This window comes from Giraffa tippelskirchi, chromosome 7 (assembly GCF_054371585.1).
Source record: "Giraffa tippelskirchi isolate mGirTip1 chromosome 7, T2T-mGirTip1v1.2.pri, whole genome shotgun sequence".
Taxonomy (NCBI): Eukaryota; Metazoa; Chordata; class Mammalia; order Artiodactyla; family Giraffidae; genus Giraffa; species Giraffa tippelskirchi.
Window position 1 is genome coordinate 5,948,508 of NC_137281.1, and position 21,555 is coordinate 5,970,062.

At 47.5% G+C, this 21,555-nt stretch overlaps 1 protein-coding gene across 20 annotated transcripts; it reads right to left on the reverse strand.

Moving 5' to 3' along the window:
- Nucleotides 1-3,692: 3,692 nt before the first annotated feature.
- On the reverse strand, nt 3,693-19,017 carry LOC145515167 (SIGLEC family-like protein 1). Of its 20 annotated transcripts, none has more exons than XM_081514929.1 (9): nt 18,913-19,017; nt 18,653-18,773; nt 18,287-18,438; nt 11,349-11,522; nt 9,123-9,261; nt 6,997-7,272; nt 6,773-6,878; nt 5,135-5,291; nt 3,693-4,043 (listed from the first exon to the last, which is right to left on the reverse strand). In XM_081514929.1, the coding sequence occupies exons 5-9, from the start codon at nt 9,145-9,147 to the stop codon at nt 4,029-4,031; spliced, it is 579 nt and encodes a 192-aa protein (XP_081371055.1). In that variant the 5' UTR covers nt 9,148-9,261; nt 11,349-11,522; nt 18,287-18,438; nt 18,653-18,773; nt 18,913-19,017; the 3' UTR covers nt 3,693-4,028. The 20 variants fall into 20 exon arrangements, with proteins under 20 accessions (XP_081371055.1, XP_081371054.1, XP_081371050.1 ...); XM_081514928.1 differs by lacking the exon at nt 11,349-11,522 and adding an exon at nt 16,592-16,668; XM_081514924.1 differs by lacking the exon at nt 11,349-11,522 and adding an exon at nt 16,592-16,746.
- Between the last annotated feature and the right edge of the window lie 2,538 nt (nt 19,018-21,555).

The window sequence follows — 21,555 nt, forward strand, 5'->3', positions numbered from 1 at the left end:
AAAGTCCTCAGTCCTTGCCCCAACAACTCCAGATTTGTTGGCCTGCCGTGTGGTGAGCAAAACAAGTTTGGACTTGGCAACAATTCTGACCAAGCCACCCAAGAGTCTTGCTGCTTGTGACTAGCGGCCCTGGTTGGGGAATTTTCAGGTAAGGCCCTAACAGCTTGCCAGGAACACTTGCCCTGAGAATTTTCCTTTCAAAATTCCCTGAAGCAGCACCAGGTTGGAGGTTGAAGCAAGGAGTGGACATGTAGGAGTCTCTGGGCTCCATACAGTGGGATAAGTGGCTTCGGTGTGTACAGCCGGGAACATTCTCCCTTCTCAATTCTGACTTTTCCTTAAGTGAAAAGCCAATTGGTTTTGCATTTGATTGGGGTGCTCCGCTGGAGATGGGAATTGTAGAACTCTGCTTGACTCAGGAACCAGTGGTTTGCTTTTGTTTGCATTCGTTCATGATGGCATCTGCTTGCCCTTTTGGTATTGGAATTTGCTTGTGCTTTTTGTGTTCTGTTGTTTTCTTAACTTATAAATGTGGAAAAAATATCATCCGTCCCTAAGGAAAGCCCTTTGGGGGCATATATTTTTTTTAAAAATGGACAAAATATGGCTGTGAGTCTGTGACTAAGAAGGAGATGGCATTCTATTGTAATAGTGTGTGGCCCCAGTATACATTAGGATCAGGAGAGTGATGACCCTTGAATGGCTCACTTAATTATTATACGATATTACAGTTAGAATTGTTTTGTGAAAGAGCAAGTGAAAATGATGATATTCCATATGCAGAAGCATTTACACTATTGTATCAGGAGGAAAAGAAGTCAGACAGCTGATGCCTTATGGTACAGAGGTCTGAAAGGAAAACCAGGGGAAAATCTGTTTTACACGAGAGAGAGGAAGAAAGTGAGACTGAGGACACATTATTTCAAAACTTAAACTCCCCTCTGGCTAACTTGGCTCCTCCACTGCCTGAAGAGACTGCACTGACAGTTGTTCCAACCACCCCCATGTGGCCAACATATTCACTCCTGTCAGCACTTCCTGTTTCTCCTACTTACAGGGATCAGATAGAAGTTTCTATGTTAACCCCCGGGGCACAGGGGCCTGGTACTGTGTCCTCATCTAAGACAGGGCAGCGTAGCCCATTTGGATAGGGAGCCACTTCCGTGTGTGCTCATTCAGTCCTGTCTGATTCTTTGTGACCCGAGGGACTGCAGCCCACCAGACTCCTCTGTCCATGGGATTTCCTAGGCAAGAACACTGGAGTGGGTAGCCATTCCCTTCTCCAGGAGATCTTCCTGACCCGGGGGTCAAACCTATATCTCCTGCACTGCAGGCAGATTCTTCACCTGCTGAGCCATCGAGGAAGCCCATTTGGACCTGGAGCCACTTCTAGAGCAGGGCAATTTCTCTTGCTGTGATATCCTGTAGGATGTCTCAGTGCAAATGGTCAACCAGCTGAGTTTCTGTTCTCAACTTCAGGTTTGTTTAATTAGAAAAACCATAACCCTGCTTATTGAGAGGACCCCCTCTGTATGACTGAACTTTTCACTTCTGTCTTTGCCACTCACCATGTCTCTTGGGCAGAATATGATGCTTTCAGGGGATGAAAAGAAGGTGGTCGTTGACAGGGCTAGAGAGGAAGTGCACTGGCTCCATCTGGTGGATCCAGGTGGAACTCCAGGAACAAATCTGGTGGAAGTTCCCACTGCTGAGCCCGACTGGGATCCTAATAATGGAGAGAGGACGCACCTAGAGCGTTATAGGAAGTGTATCTTAGCAGGTCTTTGAAAAGGAGTACCCAGCCGAAAGAGCTTAGATAAAATGTAGGAGATACACCAAAAACCGAATGATGATTCATCAGAGTTTCTAGAAAGAGAAACCACACTGACAGAGGCCCTGAGGCCCCTGAAAATATGAGAATGGTAAACAAGACCTTAAACAGGCCAAGCACCCCAGATATAAGAAGCAAATCACAAAAGTTAAATGGTGCATTTGGAATGAACTCTTCGTAAGTAGATGTTGCTTTTAAAGTGTTCAACAACAGGGAACAATGAGAAAGAAGCAAGAGGATGCAAGACTGAAAGCCACTTACCTGGCTGCAGCAATGGATTCCCAGAGAGAGAGTAACCGGAAGAGAGGAAAACAATAAAGACAGGAGCCTCTCATGTGGGAGAGAGAGAGAGAAGACTCTGATGATGCCCCAGGAACCCCAGGCAACTGTGACAGTGGGGGCAAGCTGACTTCCTGATGGATACAGTGCAACATACTCTGGTAAACACCAAGATGGCCCAGAGGACATCTCAGTCCATCCCAGTCACAGGAGTTTCTGGAGAAGGGTAAAGCTGTTCTTTCTTACAACCTCTGGAATGCTGATTAGGGGACCTCAACCTGAAACATAGCTTCTTATATATGCCAGTGTGTCCAATCCCTCTTTTGTAAATTAAATGCTCAAGTAAGTTTTTCATCAGAACAGCTTGACATCAGGCAATTGTCAACATTTTAAGCTGGAATTTTGTGCAGACCATGAGGTCCAGTGTCTGGCTTCTTTGCCTCATTGTACGGCACGTGGTAGGTGCCTGTATTTCTGTGGGATTTGTGAACTGCATGCATACATGGGTGGCTTATGTCAAATCGGCCTTGAGCACAAGATGACCATCTCACTGGTGATGACAGATGGGAGAACCCTCAGACTTACAAACAATGCCCTAGCAAAGAGATGACACTTTTCTTATCCTCTGAAAAACTACCAGCATCTGGCTCCAAAAAAGGAAGTTGTCATTCATTCTGAAAGAAACACACAGCAGGGGTCCATTCTCATGCCAGAATCCAATTCTCATTCCTTGTATTCCTTTGTGGTCAAGAAATATTGCAATAACCTCCATTTAATTGGGCTCTTTGCCTCCAGTCTTACCTCTTCTAAATACACTTCAGGGCTTCCCTGGTGGTCTAGTGGTTAAGACTCTGTCTGTCAGTGCAGGGGACACAGGTTCGAGCCCTGGTCCAGGACGATTGTGTTCCACGTGCCTCGGGGCAACTGAGCCCACACACCACAGGTACTGAACTGTGCTCTAGAGCCTGTATTCCGCAACAAGAGAAGCCCCACTAACTGCAACTAAAACAAGCCTTCAAGCAGCAATGAAGGCCCAGTGCAGCCAAAAAATAATTAATTAATTAGGCCTAAAAAAGCACACCTCAATAACTACTCCTGGGATCGTCTTTCACTATATATCCAGTCAATCTATTTCTTTGTTTCAAGCCTTCTAACAGTTTATTCATTCACTCACTTATGCAACAAACATGTTTTAAAGTCTATTTTAGGAACCATTCTGGTGCTGGTGATACAGCAGAAAGCAGGACAGACCAGATCCCCGTTTTCATGGAACTTACATTTAAGGGAGTTGGGACAAGGTCCTACAGATAAGGTCCCAATGTCTTATGATGGCATTCAGGGCTTTTATGTCATTTCTCTTCCTACATCTCTCGATACCACTTTTCGCTTACTTTCTACCCAGGTACACCTCAAGTAAGGATACTCAAGTTCAAAGAGAAGGGGTGGGGTTGGCAAAAGATCTTATCCAAAGACATAACCACTAAGCATTCAAGCAAGGATTCATTCTGTGTGTGATGGCCCTTGTGTATATATTTCAGGTACTAGGTGCATAATAGGGGCTCAAAAACTATTTCTTGACATATTTCACAATCCCATATTTATTTCTCCTTCCTTTGAAGGAGCTCCCAGGGTGGAGCACCTGTCTTCTGGCTAATCCAAACAGCATACCATATAGTGTGCTTTCAGGAGTTCAAAGACCAGGTCCAAAGTAACCCTATTCAATGGATAACTGGTGAGGGCGCAGGTGGGACTGGAGAGGGCTTCGTGGGCTGAGGATACTCTGGGGGCTCCGAGTTTGTTGTAGACTCCAGGGTTCCTGGGGCCTCTGAGGATGCTATGGACTTTGATGGGGACTCCAGTATAAATGCTGTTTTCATAGGCTTTGTCAGCTCCAGTTTCTCCTGCTCTTCCTGGAAGTTTAGGGCGATGAGGCCTGGAGGGCAGGGCAAAGAAAGAAGGATGTCGGAACAGGTCTAGAGGAGAAGTACCCAAATCTGCAAAGGACAGAACTCTGTCCCTTTCTTTGAGCACTGAATTAAAGGCAGTGTAAAGCAGGGATTGGCTTCACCTTTCATCAAAATCCCCATGGTTGGAGCCTGCCACCCTGTCTTCTCCTACTGATCCTTCCTCCCTGTGCATTCTCAGCACCAGGAGCCACCCAGCTGTTCCCAGACTCCCCTGGGAAGTTTTGCCTGACTTCTCCAGGGAGGTTCAGTCTCTCACCCCTTGGCAACCATCACCCCATCCCAGCCCTGTTGCTGTGATGCTGCCTTCCCCACCGGCCTGGCCGCTCTGAGGGCGGGGCCTGGGCCTGGTCCAAATTCTGAGACCCCAGCATGGAGAATAGGAGATATTGCAGGAAATACTGGTGGAATTTAACAGATGTCTGGTTGACCCACAAAGGGACACCAGCTCCCAGTGCAGGGTGTAAGGAGAGCAGCAGGGCACTTCTAGCCCTAGAGAATCATAATGACTAAACAACAGTGAGACCCAGCTACTCGGGTGCTGACCCCTCTAAGCTCTGCTGAGAATAGGGGGTGCAGGGGGAATAAAGGGGTAACCTGGGTGTGGCCTGGTCTTCAAGTCTTTCAGGCTGACCTGGGCCTGTAGCAGCTACAGGCTGTGGTGACTGCAGCCTGCCGAGCGCTCAGAGACCATACCGTTTGATTTCCACTCCGATGCTACAACTGCTGTTAGGGAGTCTCCCAATCCTCTTCTCAATGGGGACTCAGAGTGTGTGTGTGTGTGTGTGTGTGTGTGTGTGTGTGTGTGTGTGTAGGGGGAATGAGTTGCAGATTCTAATGACTCTTCAAGTTACTCCTCTTAATTTTCATCTGAATTCCCCTCCCTGGGCCTTAGCGTCACCATCTGTAAGATGATGTGTAAGCATGCTCTGGCATTCTAGAAGTCCTGTAAGATTGAGGATGATATTAATACTGCCTTTACACACTGTACGTGCCTTTCCTCATGGGTCTTGTGATCGTTATTCTGATAGGCTGGATTCCAGACACATGGGGTACCCACCAATATCCGGTGCTCAGGAGACGGGGTGACTCTGGATTTTTCTGGTTCCTTGGGCCTTAGAGATGTTTCGAGTCCTTGGCGGGCTCTGATTTTAGGGCTCTTTTCTGCTTTCATTGCTGCAATTTTCTTTGCCTGCTTCATTCTGATATGTTTCGCTCTAAGGAAAAGATGCTCTTGATCAGTTCTGGCTCTCCACTCACAATATGGGCTCTGATCTCTCTGGGAAGTGCTGGTTTAGAGACTGGGTTGTCTGGGGTGAGCCACGCAGCCTCTCTGGGGATTGCTTTCCTATCGTGGACAACAGGGATGCATGCTTGTCAGGCTGTGGGCCTCAGATGAGGTCAGCTATGAAAGGGCTGTGCAAACTCTGAATGGTTCTTGTTGGTCTTCAAGTCCAGCTAACTATACTTAAAACATAGCCCCCTGGGGATTTCCCTGGTGGTCAAGTGGTTAGCATTCAGTGCTCCCACTGCAGGGGTCACCAGTTCAATCCCTGGTCGGGGAACTAGATCCTGCATGCCATGTAGCATGCCCCCCCAAAAAAACCCAGGAAGAAAACCCCAGCTTGCCCTGCCACCCCACTCCTCTTCTTCCTCACCCTGATGGACAGTCATTCCCAAGTCTCTCTGCCCCTTATCACTTGCCCAGTTCAGGCCTGGCTTAGATTGCAACACCAGCCTCTTGCCTCTCCCTCTCCGGATTGTGCCCACCCCAAGTTCACACCTTCCCTCCCAGCTGACTCCTCCATGGTCCTCAACTAAGGATTAACTCCAAGATGTCTGGAGTGGCCAGAGGCCCCCCTGCCCAGCTCTGGCCTCTCTGCCTTTCTCACTCCAGGCTTCCAGACAGCACGTTTAGCCAGGTCTCAGGAGTCTTTGTGAACCAACCCCAAGAACCTTTATCAACCTCGCTTTTAGCTGTTACTTGTCACTCTCAATGCACCTGATGTTGCACAAAGACACCGGAAGTTCCTCAGATGTGTTCCCAGGGTCTCTGCACACGACTTTCCACCAAGTGAGCAACTGCTCAGCCCTGCTGCCACTTGAGACAGCTCTCTGGGGACTCCGCTGGTTTCACTTCCTCCTCCGCTTCCTCTTTTATGAAGTTCTTTGAAAGCCTCAGTCCCTTGGGCCTGTTTTGTGGCTCCGTATAGTCCCGATGGCCCTGGCTTGTGGGGACCCTGTTTGCTGCCAGACCCTGAGTTCCTCAAGGGTGAGGGCCCATCCAGCACCACAGGCCTGGGAGTAGTAGGCTCTGAGAGAGGCTGAATGGTGAATGTTTTTAATTGGAGGATAATTGCTTTACAATGTTGTGATAGTTTCTGCTGAACAACAAAGTGAATCAGCTGCATGTATGCCTATATCCCTCCCTATTGAGTGCCCCTCCCTCTCAACCCCACCCCACCCCTCCAGGTCATCACAGAGCACGGAGCTGAGCTCCCTGTGCTGTACAGCAGCTTCCCATTCGCTACATATTTTACACACGGTAGGATACATATGTCAGTGCCACTCTCCCCATTCATCCCCCCCTGACCTCATGCCAGACAACAAGCAAGACAGGAATGCAAACCCACCCATCAGCAGACAGGCTGCCTAAAGCTGTACTAAGCTTACGGTGAATCTTAACCTCGGTACTCACAGGAGTAGGACGAGGCAGAGGAAGATCAGTGTAACTCCGATGGCTCCGTAGAACACGCCCCGAATCAGTCCTTTCATGAAAGTCTGGGCAACCAAAGAACTCTTTCCTGGAAAGAAGTAGAGAGCTCATGAGAAGAGGTTCTCCCCAGGGACCTCCCAGCTCCCTCCCCTGGCCCCAGGGCCCACCCCTTCTTCCCCATGCTCACGGGGCCCCTCCACCATCACCTGACTTCAGCAGGATGGTCAGGCTGTGGGTTCCCTCTGGGTTCCTGCCCTCACAGAGGAGGCTCGTGCCTGTTTCAGGCGGCTCGGTCAGATGGATGGTGCTGTTGGCCCAGGGACAAAGCGTGGTAGAAGTCACCCGAAGGTCTGTGCAGTTCATGACCACGGGAGCGCCCCTCACCCACCACCGCACGGAGGGCGTGGGGGCCCCATGGAAGGAACAGCTGCACTGCAGAGTCTTCTTCAAGGAGCAAGAGGAATCGAGCAGCCTGGTGGGGGCTGTGGGAGGAGGGTCAGGAGTCAGCAAGCATCCTGATTCCCTGTCTGCCTCCTCCAGGACCCAGCCTTTTCCTTATTTGTGATAAACCAGGAACTTCAGAGAGACTTTCTGGGGCTTCCCCAGTGGTACAGAGGTAAAGAATCTGCCTGCCAGGGCAGGAGACACGGGTTCAATCGCTGGTCCTGGAAGATCCCACATGCCATGGAGGAACTAAGCCCGTGCGCCACAACTACTGGGCCTGTGCTCTAGAGCCTGAGAACCACAACTGCTGAGCCCATGAGCCTGAACTACTGAAGCCCATCACCCTAGATGCTGTGCTCTGCAACAAGAGGAGCCACTGCAGTGAGAAGCCCGCTCAGTGCAACTAGAGAAAAGCCTGCACAGTAATAAAGACCCAGGAAAGTCAAAGATAAATAAATGAACAAAATTATATTTAAAAAAGAAATATTTTTTGGAAGTCCAGAGGAGTCAGGCCTCACAGACCAATTTCCCTTCACCTTTTCTTCTCATCTGGCCTGAACCAGAACACTCAACTTTCCAGACAGATAGCAAAGGAGTCTCGTGAGGATCTGCATTGCCTTCATCCCTCATCTATCCACCCCGACTGAGGCTAGACTTCCCACCCTCAGCAACTGCCTTCTTTGCGTCCCCAGCTCTGGCCCTTCCAGCTCCACCTGTAATCAGATTTTTCCCTTCATCACTGACCGGATGCCCCTGGCAAGTCAATTCCCTCTTTGCTCTTCCCTAGTCTGGAAAACAGAGCTACTCTCTGAAGCCATCTCACACTATCATTGCTGGAAGAGGCATGCAATGAATGAATGCCTGAGATTTGTTGTGTTCCTGTCTCAGCGCATGGCCAAGCACCACTCACTGAAGAAACAGAACCCCTTTCTAGATTTTCCTCTTCCCCATTCCAATGGCCGTGGACTGAGCATTCATCCTAAGCAAAGACTGCTGTGCAGGTTTCTGAGTAAGAACACCATGAAACCGCCTCACTCTCCATAGAACAGGTCAGACACGTGGTCCACCCAGTGAGATTGTGGGTTAATAAGGGATAGTCACGCTCTTCAAGGTCTCCAATAATGAGGAATCGGTCTTTAGCATTTCCATGTACTTTGTCATTGGAGTTGTTTGGGGTTACTGGAGGAAAGGGGTCATTTCCCCCCGAACAGTTGCCCTTGATCTTGGGCTTTCCATTTGGGTCACTTGAGGGGAAGAGGAATTTGCAGGCCCCTCCTCCACTTCCCTTGCTGACCTCCACATTATTCATTTTCACCATCCGGGGAAGCAGGCCACGGAGAGCGATCGAAAGAGGCTGAAAAAAACTTCCTAACTTTGGAACTTGGAGCGTGCTAGCGATATTCAGACGGCTCCTGAGCTCAAATATCTTCAGACCCCCCTGATGAGCTCCCACCCTGGCCCTCAACTCTACTCCCTGGCCCAGACCCCCCTCACCTCCCCAATCCCCTCACTCCTGCCAGAATCTGGCCCACAGATGCTTAACCCACATTGGTTCCTTGGTGCCCTACACCCTTGCGTGCCTGCTTGGTCGTGTCCGACTTTTTGCGACTCTATGGACTGCAGCCCACCAGGCTCCTCTGTCCATGGGATTCTCCAGGCAAGAATACTGGAGTGCGATGCCATTTCCTCCTCCAGGGGGTCTGCCTGACCCAGGGAACGACCCTGTGTCTCCTGCATTCCAGGCATATTCTTTACCGCTGAGCCATCAGGGAAGCCCACCCCACACCCTTAAGTCCTCTTGTTTCACGTCACCAGGGCCCGACCCACCCCTGGCTCTGGAGCCTCAGCTTCCTCAGACCCCTGCAGCGCTGCGTCTCTTCCCACTCACCCAGCCGGAGCCCTGGCAGCGCCATGAGCAGCAGCAGTTGTTCTTGGCACAGGAGAGGCCCGGGGCCTTGACCACGGCTGGCCCTGAAACCGGAGCTGTCTGGCTCAGAAGGGGTGATGTGATGAATAACTGGAAGAGGCTGTGGGGGTGGGGAGAGCAGAAAGAACTCTTAGCCAGCTGGGGCTTCGGCCTCTTGGGTCATCCTGAAGATGCGTCCCCTCTGAGAAGCAGGAATTCTGTGGGATGTGATGCCTGAGGGCCTGCAGACAGGACGGCACCACCGCGATCCTCTGTGATGCCCCAAAGTCACGTCTCCTTTTCCCCCTAGTCTGTCACTCCCCTCCCCAGCCCCCTTGGGAGGGTCTTTAGTCCCAGGTCTGCAGGCTTCCTCCAAAGTTATGGGTACCATATAAACTGTGTGGTACAGGGAGCTGTGTACCACAGGGAGACAGGATCAGGTCTAGGGGCTTGGAATGTCCCCCTGGGGCCCTTGTAAGAAATGGCTTGGAGAAGGAGTGACTGCAGGCCAGGTGGTCAGAGGAGAGAGCTGGTGGCTGGGGAAGAATGGCAGGCTGGAGCTGGTGCACAGGCTACGGGAGATGGAGAGGACGGGACCCGTTTAACATTTGGGGGGAATAAAAACGGACGGGGGTTCCTACTGCTGATGGGAAAAGTTCCAAACCTTCTTGAGTTGTAAATGAGGGTCCCCACAAGTTTGCTTCGCCCTTGTCTTATGTCCCCGTGTCTTTCTCAACCTTTCCCCGATGTTCCCCTTTCCAACTTTCACCCCAAACATAGCTCTCCCATCATCAGGGACTTCTCGGTTTCCCAGCTTTTCCTCCTGTAGCTCTTCTCTGTTCACATTCAAATCCTTCTTCAATTTCACAGCTGAGTTCAACGCTGCTTCCTTCATGCAGCCGTTTCTGATTGCCCCACCCAGTCAGAAGTGGGTAATCTCTCCCCTCCCAGAATTATCAAGTGATTTTTTTAAAAAAATATTTATTTGGCTGCATTGTGTCTTAGTTGCAGCACGCTGGCTACAGGGCATGTAGTTGCTCCGCAGCAGGTGGGATCTTAGTTCCCGGACCAGGGATGGAACCTGGGCTGCCTGCATTGGGAGGTGGAGTCTTAACCACTGGACCACCAGGGAAGCCTCTATCAAGTGATTTTATTTGTTCTTTTCTGGAGAAGTGTTTTTTTCCTCATGACAGAGTGATTTGTTTTTGTGTAGGTGTCAGATAGTAACCTACACTTCTCTTCATTACTCACAAATTCAACCTGTTTAGGGACGTAATATTGCCAGCTAAAGCACTACTTTGGCCTCCTTTGCAGTTAAGAGGGGACCGTGTGACATTGTTTTAGTGGAAATGAGCTGGGGATTCTTGGGAAAGCTTTTGCTTTCCTGATTCTGTCCTTTCCTCTTTCCTGTCACTTCCTTCTTCTTCCTCCTAGAATATGGATGTGATACTGGAGGAAGAGCAGCAATTTGGCAACCATGAGGTAACCATGAGGAAGAAAGCCACTCATGGTTGATGTTCACTTAAGGATGCTTTAGTAAAACAATTCAAGAAGCCTAGTTCCCTGACGGCCTGTAGAGCTGCTATGCCAACCCTGTACAGCATAGCTCTGCAATCTTTTTTTTTTTAATTGATGTATAGCTGATTTAATGTTCGTTTCTGCTATACAGCAAAGAGATTCAGTTTTATCTCTGGAGAAGGAAATGGCAACCCACTCCAGTATTCTTGCCTGGAGAATCCCATGGACAGAGGACCCTGGCGGGCTGCAGTCAATGGGGTTGCAAGAGTCGGACACGACTTAGCAACGGACACATATGGTGGTGGTTAGTTGCTAAGTTGTGTCCGACTCTTGTGACAGGCAAGAATACTGGAGTGGGTTGCCATTTCCTTCTCCAGGGGATCGCCCCAACCCAGGAATTGAACCCAGGTCTCCTGCATTGCAGGCAGATTTCTTTATCATCTGAGCTATGAGGGAATCCCTATATATATATATACTCTTCTCCATTATGGTTTATCACAAGGTATTGAATATAGGACCTTGTTGTTTATCCATTCTGTACTCCCAATCCATCCCTCCCCCACCCAGCTCCCCCTCGACAACCTGTATCAACCTTGACAATCCTATATCAAACAGACCTTTGTGCCCTCTGCAGAGCTTAGAAATGAACTAGTTTGATAGTCACTGATATAATGTTCACATCAATCTCACCTCCCTTGAAACTATTGCTCCCACACACGCTTGTTTTTTTTGAAGAGCACCGACCAGAGCAGGAGCCCTAGGTTTGAGTGCCGATTATGTCGGCTATGACACTGATTCATTGGGGAACCACAGACAACTCCTTTTCCTCTCTGGGCCATTTCTGCAATAATTCTGCAATAATTCCTGGGGAAGAGGCAGAATGAAAAAATATGTCTGGGCATGACCTTCCTCATTAGCATTTTAATCAAGCATTACCAAAGACATCATGGGTATTTCAGGTTCCAGGGTTATTTTATGTCCTCAGACATTGAGTTGGTCTCAATTGATTTCTGGTAAAATACTCCAGCAGCTGCCACTTTGTGGAGCTCATTGGCTTTTGCCATAAACTCTGGTCTGCCTAAGGATTCCAAGACTTCTTTCCAGTAATTTTATAGACAGGGGCTAGCAATAACCCCTGATGTAGAATATGTGTGTGTCCTCCAAATCCAAATAGGCCAATCAGACATTGGGCTTCTAACTTCTTTTTTCCACCAGACACCCTATACTTTTCAAATTAACAACCTGTGTGGGTTTGGGCAGTTTTATTGGTTCTCATTTATCGTGTCCAATCAATTTTGGTTGAAGGAAGGATTTACATGTCTCCTATTTAATAATACTAGAAAGGGGAAATGTTCCCCAGTCATACAGAGTATCTATTTATTAATACATTGGGGTTAAGGAGGAGATCCAATGACTTTCCATGAAATCTGTTTAAACATTCCAATCTTCATCTTAACTCCCACAGTAATCCAATCAATTCTTGAATTTCCATAGCTTCCCCATTCAACTATAACTCCTCTTAGGACTGACTAGCATCCGGTCCCATCACTTCATGGCAAATAGGAGGAGAAAAAGTGGAAGCAGTGACAGATTTTATTTTCTTGGCCTCCAAAATCGTTGCAGATAGTGACTGCAGTCACGAAATTAAAAGATGCTTGCCCCTTGGAAGGAAAGTTATGACAAACCTAGACATCGTATTAAAAAGGCTGAGACATCACTTTGCTGACAAAAGTCTGTATAGTCAAAGCTATGGAGAGTTGGACCATAAAGAAGGCTGAGCACCAAAGAATTGATGCTTTCAAATTGTGGTGCTGGAGGGGACTCTTTAGAGTCCCTTGGACTGCAAGGAGATCAAACTAGTCAAGGCTAAAGGAAATCAACCCTGAATATTCATTGGAAGGACTGATGCTGAAGCTGAAGCTCCAATACTTTGGTCACCTGGTGCAAGGAGCTTACTCATTGGAAAAGACCCTGATGCTGGGAAAGACTGAAGGCAAAAGGAGAAAGGGGACGACAGAGGATGAGATGGTTAGATAGCATCATTGACTCAATGGTCATGAATTTGAGCAAACTCTGAGAGATAGTGAAAGATAGGGGAGCCTGGAATGCTGCAGTTCATGGGGGTCACAAAGAGTCAGACATGACTGAGTGACTAAACAACAAGTTTTAGAATCACAGAGCATGAGGCTCCCATGTTAAGGAGTCTCAGAAACATGTCTTCTCCGTTTTACTGCTAATGTGCACATGGCTTTGAGTGCCCAGCTGGAAATGGGGCCGAGGAACCCAGGCCCTTTAATCAATCTTTATCTTGATTAGGTTATGAGACCATCACCATGAGGTGATTTGTAGTCAGATTTCTCATTGTCCTATCTGTCTTGTGGCTTTTTAAATTCCCCCAAACTAGGGTAGATAGAGCAGACTTGATTGAGGTCCTTCAATGCTAGGGGACGATCCAGGGTTCCCACTGGTCCACCCAGTCTCCCAGAGTGCTGCACTGAGACCTTTGTTTTGACCCCATCAATGTCCCCGTTATCCCATTTCTCTTTTAAAATTAATTAATCTATTAATGTTTGGCTGGGCTGGGTCTTCGTTGCGGCACGTGGGCTTGCTCTATTTGCGGCACGCAGGCTTCTCACTGCAGTGGCTTCTCTGTTGTGGAACGCAGGCTCTAGGTGCATGGGCTTCAGTAGTTAAGGCGCACAGGCTGAGTTGCCCCTCTGGCACGTGGAATCTTCTTGGACCAGGGATGGAACCCGTGTCCCCTGAACTGGCAGGTGGGTTCTTAACCATTGGACTAGCAGGGAAGTTCCTATTTCTCCCATGTCTTAAGGACTGTTTAAAGACTTCCACCCTGTCAGGCTTTGACTCTCCCCTTCATCTTTCTTCATTCTCTTGTGAATCACTTTAATGTTTTGTGTTCCCTGTGGTTCCAACACAACTCTTCCCTTTAGGAGCAGCAGCCCCGAGGCTAACAGCTTTATCTTGGGCTGGACAGAACCCAAACTGGGCTCTGTGTCAGGATCCAGCCCAGCCTTTTCCTTTTCTTTCACATTAGCTATTACAGACAAAAATAACCCACAATCATGCATTTAGCTTTTTCTTGTTATTTTGCATCTTCTTTGCATCCAGTGAGTCAACTTCTTGGATGTTGTATCCATCATTAAAAAAAAAAAAAAAAGGTAATAACTTTTAACCTCCTGTAACTAATTACAGAACAGTTGTATTTCAGGAACCCTTGAGTAACCCTGGGGCCACCCAGGAATCAAAGAGTCACCATCTCCTGTCCTCATAGCCTTCCTTTTCCCAAATGATGTGCTTCACTGGGTCCTGTTTGTTCTAGTGGATTTTATTTCTATGCCAGAAGCAAAGCTAGGGAACAATCTGCAAGATGCCTCATTCCTGACAGTGACTGCAGATGGCAGGGGTCCCTAAAAGCCCCTCATTTTTGACATCTATTGACAGTTTTGGGGCGCTCAAGACTACCCTCAGATTTCACAGAAGGACTTCCCTGGTGGTACAGTGGTTAAGACTCAGCATTTCTGATGCAGGGGGCATGAGTTCGATCCCTTGTCAGGGAACTAAGATCCCACATGCTTCCGGGTTCAGCCAAAAATAGGAAACAAAAGAATCCACTTTCAGAATTCACTGAAAGCTGTTTTAGGTTACTGGTTTTTACAACTAAAGGACACAGATTAGAATCTGCCAAGAGAAGGAGCACAGAGGGCAGAGTCTGGGAAAGATCCAGCCAGACAGCTTCCTGTTCTCCTCTCCCCGAGGAGTCAGAGACAGAGCAACTTAACTGTCCTGGAGTTAATGCCTGACAACAGGCACAGAAGACTGACGACCCGAGAAGCTCACCCAAACCCTGTGACCAGAGTTTTAATTGGGCCTCATCATGAGAGCATCTGCCCTTGCGCCAGATTTTATTCTCCTGCTCCTCCTGAAGGTGAACTGATACCACAGGATCCAAAGACCCCACTGGAAATCACGTTGTTAAACTGTCTTGTGCAGCCAGCTCCTGCCCTTAATCACAGTTGAAGACTCTTCAGTGTGATGCCAGGACCTCAGGCAAACAGAGACTCTCCTATCAGGCAAGACTTCCCAGGGTTTAGAGATTATACCTCCTGGAATCCAAGGGCAAAGGCCAGACCTCTCTTTGGGCTCCATTAAGTTCCTTACTACATAGAATGATGTGTGCTAAATTCAAGGTAGCAGTTATCGCTAGATTTTAGTGGGAGATACGGTTGGAGAAGGGGTACAAAGGGTGAGTGTTTAAAATTTTAAGCTGGATGGTAGGTGCGTGCTCTTTTATATACCATTTTTATAGTTCTGTAAAGAATCTGCCAGCAATGTGGGAGAACGGTGTTCGATCCCTGGGTCGGGAAGATCCCCTGGAGAAGGGAATGGCAACCCAGTCCAGTATTCTTGCCTGGAGAATTCCATAGACAGAGGAGAAATGAAAAATTGATCATTTCATTTATGTACAAGTTTTATTTATTTATTTTTGTTTTGGCTGCACCTCGTGGCATGTGGAATCTTAGTTCCCTGACCAGGGATCCAACTGGCATCTCCTGCATTGAAGGGTTAGCCACTTGGGAAGCAAAGATGGATTAGTAAGTGGAAAAAAAAGCAAGAATCACCTAATTAGGCCATAATGAGAATTTTTAAAACCTTAAACTAAAAAAAAAAACAAAAAACCTTAAACTAGTATTTATTGTTTACTATGTATATGTCAATTTCACATACACATAGTCTCATTTACATCCTTGTCAACAACTTGAGAGATTGAATATACAGAAACAATAGCCAAACTATATATGACCCTCAAGTCTCAGCTGTATGACATATATGACCCTGATCCTCAATTACCAGCAACTAGTTCAAGAAACCAAACCATACTGAAGTGACAGTTAGCCTAGAACAGTCCGAGTTTGGTCCGTAAGTATCAGGTTCCTTATTATTTACCCCTGTTTCCAGCTCAGAACCAACCAAAGAAAACCAAATATGCTCTCCAACCCAACCACAGAAGGTGCTAACCCTCCAATTCTCTCATGATTAAAATCATTTCCCAACACTGCTGACACTCCTTCACTTTTTTCCACTCTGAAGGACTCCCACTGCCTTGCCTGCCTTTGTAGTCTTTGCCAAATGCAAATGGTGGTGGCTGGCTCTCTCACTACAGCAAGCGCTGAATCAACAGCCTGTTTGTTCTCATTTTGGTGGTTTTCATTTATTTCCACAAGCCCTATGGAATTAAGTGTTATGATTTCCTCTTCATAGAGGAGAAAATGGAAACTCAGAGAAGTAAGTGATTTTCCCAGAGTCGCTGAGCAAATACAGTTAGAGATGAACTTAAAACTCGTTTCTCTTTTTCCACACCAACTTTCAAGAGTGTAGAGATTATAAGCTCCCCAAATTCTCTGGCCAACTGGCACTATGGGTACTGTACAAATTACTATTAAATATTTAAACAGCCTTGCCCTATTCTCAAGGCTTCCCAGGTGCGCAGAGGTAAAGAATCCTTCTGCCAATACAGGAGATGTGGGTTCGATTCCTGCATCGGGAAGCTCCACTGGAGAAGAAAATGGCAAGCCACTCCAGTATTCTTGTCCAGAGAATCCCATGGACAGAGGAGCCTGGTGGCCTACAGTCCACAGGGTCGAAAAGAGTCAGACGAGACTGAGCACACACACAGCAACGCAGCCCTCATCTCAGAAAAAGGAAAAGGTCAATCACCTAAAATTTAGGAACTATGTCTCTAAATCAAATAAAATCAGGAAGAAACCAAGAGTCAAGACCTCAGAGTCCACTTTGACTACTCGTTTATATGTCAGAAAATCCTGTTGGTATTGTTTTCCAAAATATATTCAAAGTCTGGCCACTTCTAATCAGCTGCACTGTTGCCACCCTGGCCCAAACCACCATCCTCTCACCTAGATGGCTGCGATGATCTTCTCATTGGCTTGGCTGCTTCTTCTGTGTCCCGAACATGCTACTCCCCAGATGGCAGCTGGAGGGATTCCATCAACACCTCAGTATCATCCTGTCTCCTTCTCTTCTCAAAACTCTCCAAATGGTTCTCATCTCACTCAAGAGTAAAAGGCAAAGTTCTGCACGACGTGGTCCATTCCCTCCATTCCCTTTCCATGTCTGATCTCATCCCCTACAGAAACTCGGCATCAAAGAGCAGTCTGCCCCTTCTCAGGAACCTTTCTCGAGAAGCACAGGCCATTTTTGTTTTTGGCCATGACACACAGCCAGCATGTGGGATCTTAGTTCCCCCAGGAGGGATCAAACCCGGGCCCCCTACAATGGAAGCACAGAGTCTTAACAACAGGACCACCAGAGAAGTCCCAAGAAGCACATGCCTTTGTGATGGCACTCTTCATTCATTCTTTCAGTCAACCAACATGTTTGAGCACCTCCTTTATGTCAGCCACTACTTTAGGGTTTTAACAGTAAGCAAGAATGACACAATCCCTGTCCTCAAAAATCAAGCAGATGATGAGCACAATTGATAACTGTAAATACAGTGAAGAAAAAGAACCCAGGACAACATGATAGAGAATTATGGGATGGGGGACAATGGGGAAACAGTTTAGATAGGGTGGTCAGAGAAGGCTTCTTTGAGGAAGTGACATCTGAGCAGAAAACTAGAGGAAGGAAAGCCAGGCCAAGCTAGGGGAAGGAAAATTGCAGGTTGAGGGAACAGCAATTGCAAAGCTTGAGGAGTTGAGCATGTTTAAGAGAAAAAAAAAAAAAGTGAGCTGCTGAAGTGCAGTGAGGGAGGGGGGAGACTGGCATGAGACAAGGTCAGATACCAGGTGGGCTCAGCTCCTAAAAGGCACAAGGAGGAATATGAATGCAATTCCATTGGAGTGTATTAAGAGGTGTGACCGTAAACGGATTAATTTGGTTTAGCGTTCCCTCTGGCTGCTGTGTGAAAAATGGACCACATCAGGGGCTAGAGTGAAAGCACAGAGACCAGTGGGAGACCACTCAGCCAGCCAGAAAATATAATGGCTTAGCCCAGGGTGGAAGCTGTGGAGATCCAAGAGTTACTGTACTGAGGATAGATTCTGCAGTGAAATGATAGCATTTTCTCTTCTTCACACCCTACAACCATTCACTTTTTGCACTGCCACTTTTATTCTCTTTTCCTTTCTCCAATTTAAAACTGCATTTGGGTGTTGGGATGAGCCCTGTCTAGGTCCTGGCCCAGGCTTGGCCAGTAAATCACTAAATAAACTTGGTCAACTATTTTACCCTTTCTGGATTTTTTATTTCTTTTTTTTTTTAATCTGTATTTATCTATTTGACTCCACGGCATCTTAGTTGCGGCTCATGGGACCTAGTTCCCTGACCAGGGATCGAACTGAGCCTCCCTTCATTGGGAGCACGGAGTCTTAGCCACTGAACCACAAGGGATGTCCCTCCTTTTATTTCTTCATCTATAACATGAGTGAGCTTGATTGTTTGAGATGTAATGATCAGCCAAGCTCTAAAATTCTGATTTCTTCTTGCTCCTCTCTGCCAGCCTTTAGAGATGAGTTGAATGACTCCTCATGCACCCTCTTTTTTTCCCTCTCCTATTTCCCTTCATCCATCACCTCTCCTCTCAATTTTACCTTTGTCTCTCGTTCCAAGGGCCCCAGGTAGTTCTTTGACCTCAGCACACCTCTGTCTGTATATTTCCGAAGCAGAGGGCAAGTGATGCAGCGACCTTTCCAGACTTGGTAAGGGCGGCACGGACTTTTGGATGACTGACCTACTTAGGAGCCTGGAAAACGAATTTTCTAGAGAAATCAAGAACTAACAGTGAAACCGATTAGCTGGCTTACACACAGGACAACTGTGTGACTAATGACTGAGTGCCTTGTAAGGGGATTAGCTTATTAGGAAGCTGATTTACAGGGAGCCTAATTGGCCTGATTAACAGGGCAGGCTGTGAAGGGGGTGGATTATCCGATTAAACGATTTATGAGGGGACTCACTGCAGTCTCATCAGGGCACTAGCCTGATCCTCCGTTGACACAGAGACTGACGGTCTTATTGGCAGATTGGTGATCCCCTGGCTGCTCTTCAGGCTGACCGGGTGACCCACTTGGTGGCAGGCTGACGAATACAGAGACAGGCTCCCGGTGAACTGACTGGCTAGCTGGTGAGCTGGCTCTCAGGGAGCCTCCCAACCTGATCCAGAATTGGCCTCGGGGGCCTCTCAGGCCGGACAGCCACCTCGGGAGGCCTCACCCACCTCCGGCTGCCTAACTGCTCAAGGTCACAGTGACTGACAGAGATGCCCGACGCTCATGGAAGCCCAGTTTGGCCATTGCCAGTGTAGGTTCTCCACTCAACAACTGACAGGAGAGCCAACAGCCCGAGTGCAGCCCCGTGAGGCCTCGTGAGGCCTCGTGAGGTCCCACGACGCCCTTTGTACCTACAAAAGGAAGGCTGTGTGGAAACCACCCTGGATCCTGGCTGCGTGCCTCCTGAGCGTGTGACGTAAGTACCCGGCAGCCAATCAGCGACTGCAAGGGCCTGCCTCCCAGCCAATCAGTGACTGCGTGGCTTAGTGTGGCTCCTGAGAGGCAGAGTTGATGCTTAGAAAGTGACAATTATTAGCGATGTATCCTTGTTTATAATGACATAATTTGAAATTATTTGAAAGCCAAAATGAATGTCATTCGACTCTCAAATAATCCATACTATGTTTCGTTTCTAGGGTGTATGCAAATATAGGTTTTTGATGGTTTGTGCTTCAAAGAGAAGAGAAGCCCTTCTATATGGTGTTGCAACCATTTATATCTATTCTCCATTGGAAGATGGACACCGTAATGTAAAATGTACAATGAACATCTAACTGGAGGTGTGTGTTATTCGTGTCAGATATCCTTGGAGGTCACCATGATGTAAGTGATCATGGAATCTTTTCATGTATTAAAGTAAGACAGATTGGTTCTAAATTTTCAATAGTTATATCACTTGATTTGTGAGGAGAACACAATGACAGCTCACTAAAATATTGATGTTATCTTTATAATATCATCAGAAGTCATGAACGTTAGTTGACAACGTTGAAATAAAGACATCTTCTGTGATAACCTAGAAATGTATGGGAAACCCTTCCTGAAAAAGTCATATAATTAGTGTATGTCTGTTTACTAGCTTCTGTTTTGTAAATCACAGAAATCACAATTCTCAGATTGTTATATAAGGAAAATAAATAGCTTTCTCTACACTTGTAATTTGTATCTAATCAATGATCACACAGTGGATTGTAAAATGTTTTATTTCAGCTATGTGGGAAATTAATACATGCTAATTAATAAAAAGTGAATGGTTTTTATTATTGATTTTAATAAATAAAGTGTTAACCCACCACCAACATTAACCTCTCCCACCTTATTAAAGGTTTCAGGGAAGAGATCATAACAATAAACTGTTTGGTAGCACAGAGAGGTGGCATCTGTAGAAATTAGTTTACTCACTGGCTTTAAATCTCTAATAATGTCATATATTTCCCACCATTTCTACACTATCTTTCCCCCCTCTCTGTAACTGCAGGGACACTGTGATGGTTCTAATAAGAAGGATCATACAGAGTACTGTTGAGAGCTTCCCTGAACTGCTCCACGCTGTTGCTGCCTCAGCATCTGTCTGGGGAGCAGGCAGCCTGCGGGTCCTTGAACTCACACCAGCCAGTCCTGTGAGCACCTCCACTAGATGACCCCCTTCCTTGAGATCAGCAGTCTCGCTGAACCCCAGGGCCTACTGCACAGGCCCCCCTTCAATGACACCCTCACAGCGCTCACTAGAATCCTGCTCCTTTTGGTTTGAATGGGCCCATCCACACTCGGCCTGGGGAGCCCAGAGCACTTCACTCAGGGTCACTTATAAAGGCCTGAACCCCAAGTACTGCCTCTTTCTGTGTCTGGTTCTCACCTTGACCTCCCTAAGAAATTCCATCCCTAAACCCTACCCTACAGAGAAGTCTCAGGTGTGCTGAGTGTGAGGGCTCGATCTCAGGCCTCCTGAATGTGGGTCGTGAGGGAGAAATATCAGAACAAACAGGGAATTTGATAAAGATTCATTTCATGGCCCCACTTCAGACCTGCAGATTCATAACTTCTTAGAGTAGGGCCCTGACCTCAAGGGATTGTATACACTGAACCGGTTCAGAAAGAATCTTTATCCAAGTGGTTTCCACCTGGTTTCCTATCAGGATCACGTGACCAGTGTTAAGCGATGACCTCCCTGGTGCCCTCCCCACAGAGTTCTCTGTTGGTCCTGTGGGGGCATCAGTGTGATGTGTAGGAAGTGCTCCACGGAATTCTAAGGGGAGGCCCGGGTTAAGGACGTGGCTCCCGGTCCCTTTGTGAGAGCTGGGGCCGGGCTTCAGTCTGAGGAGAGGCAGCAGGGTTGGTCTAGCTGGATTTGGACCAGGGAAGTCAGTCAGCTCACATCGTCTGTGTGAGCCGAGGGTTAGGAGCTCTCTACGAGGAGAGATCAAGAAATTAGTTCACAGGCTGGTCTCCAGGTAGGAAGTGATTGTTCCTGAATCTCTCCTGAGACAGAGGACAGGAGAGGTGGGTCTTTTCAGCTTTTCAAGGTCCTTCTGTCTGTAGTTGTGGTGGTTGCAGACCATAGAGCTGTGCGGATGCCTTTGAAGGTATTTTCTCAAGATGCAGGGGTGTGTTTGCTACATGACATCCCCAGAGAAGACGCAGAGCAGGAGGAAGAAGAGGAGAAAATGGCAGCTTCTCAGGTACATGTCCTGTCCCGAGTCTGGGCCTGTGTCTGCTTTTCCACCTGAAATGCTCAGACTGAGAGAACCTGCAAACCTTTAATTCTCTACGTTTATTTTTTTTTTGGCCTGGGATGTTTGTTTTCAACTATT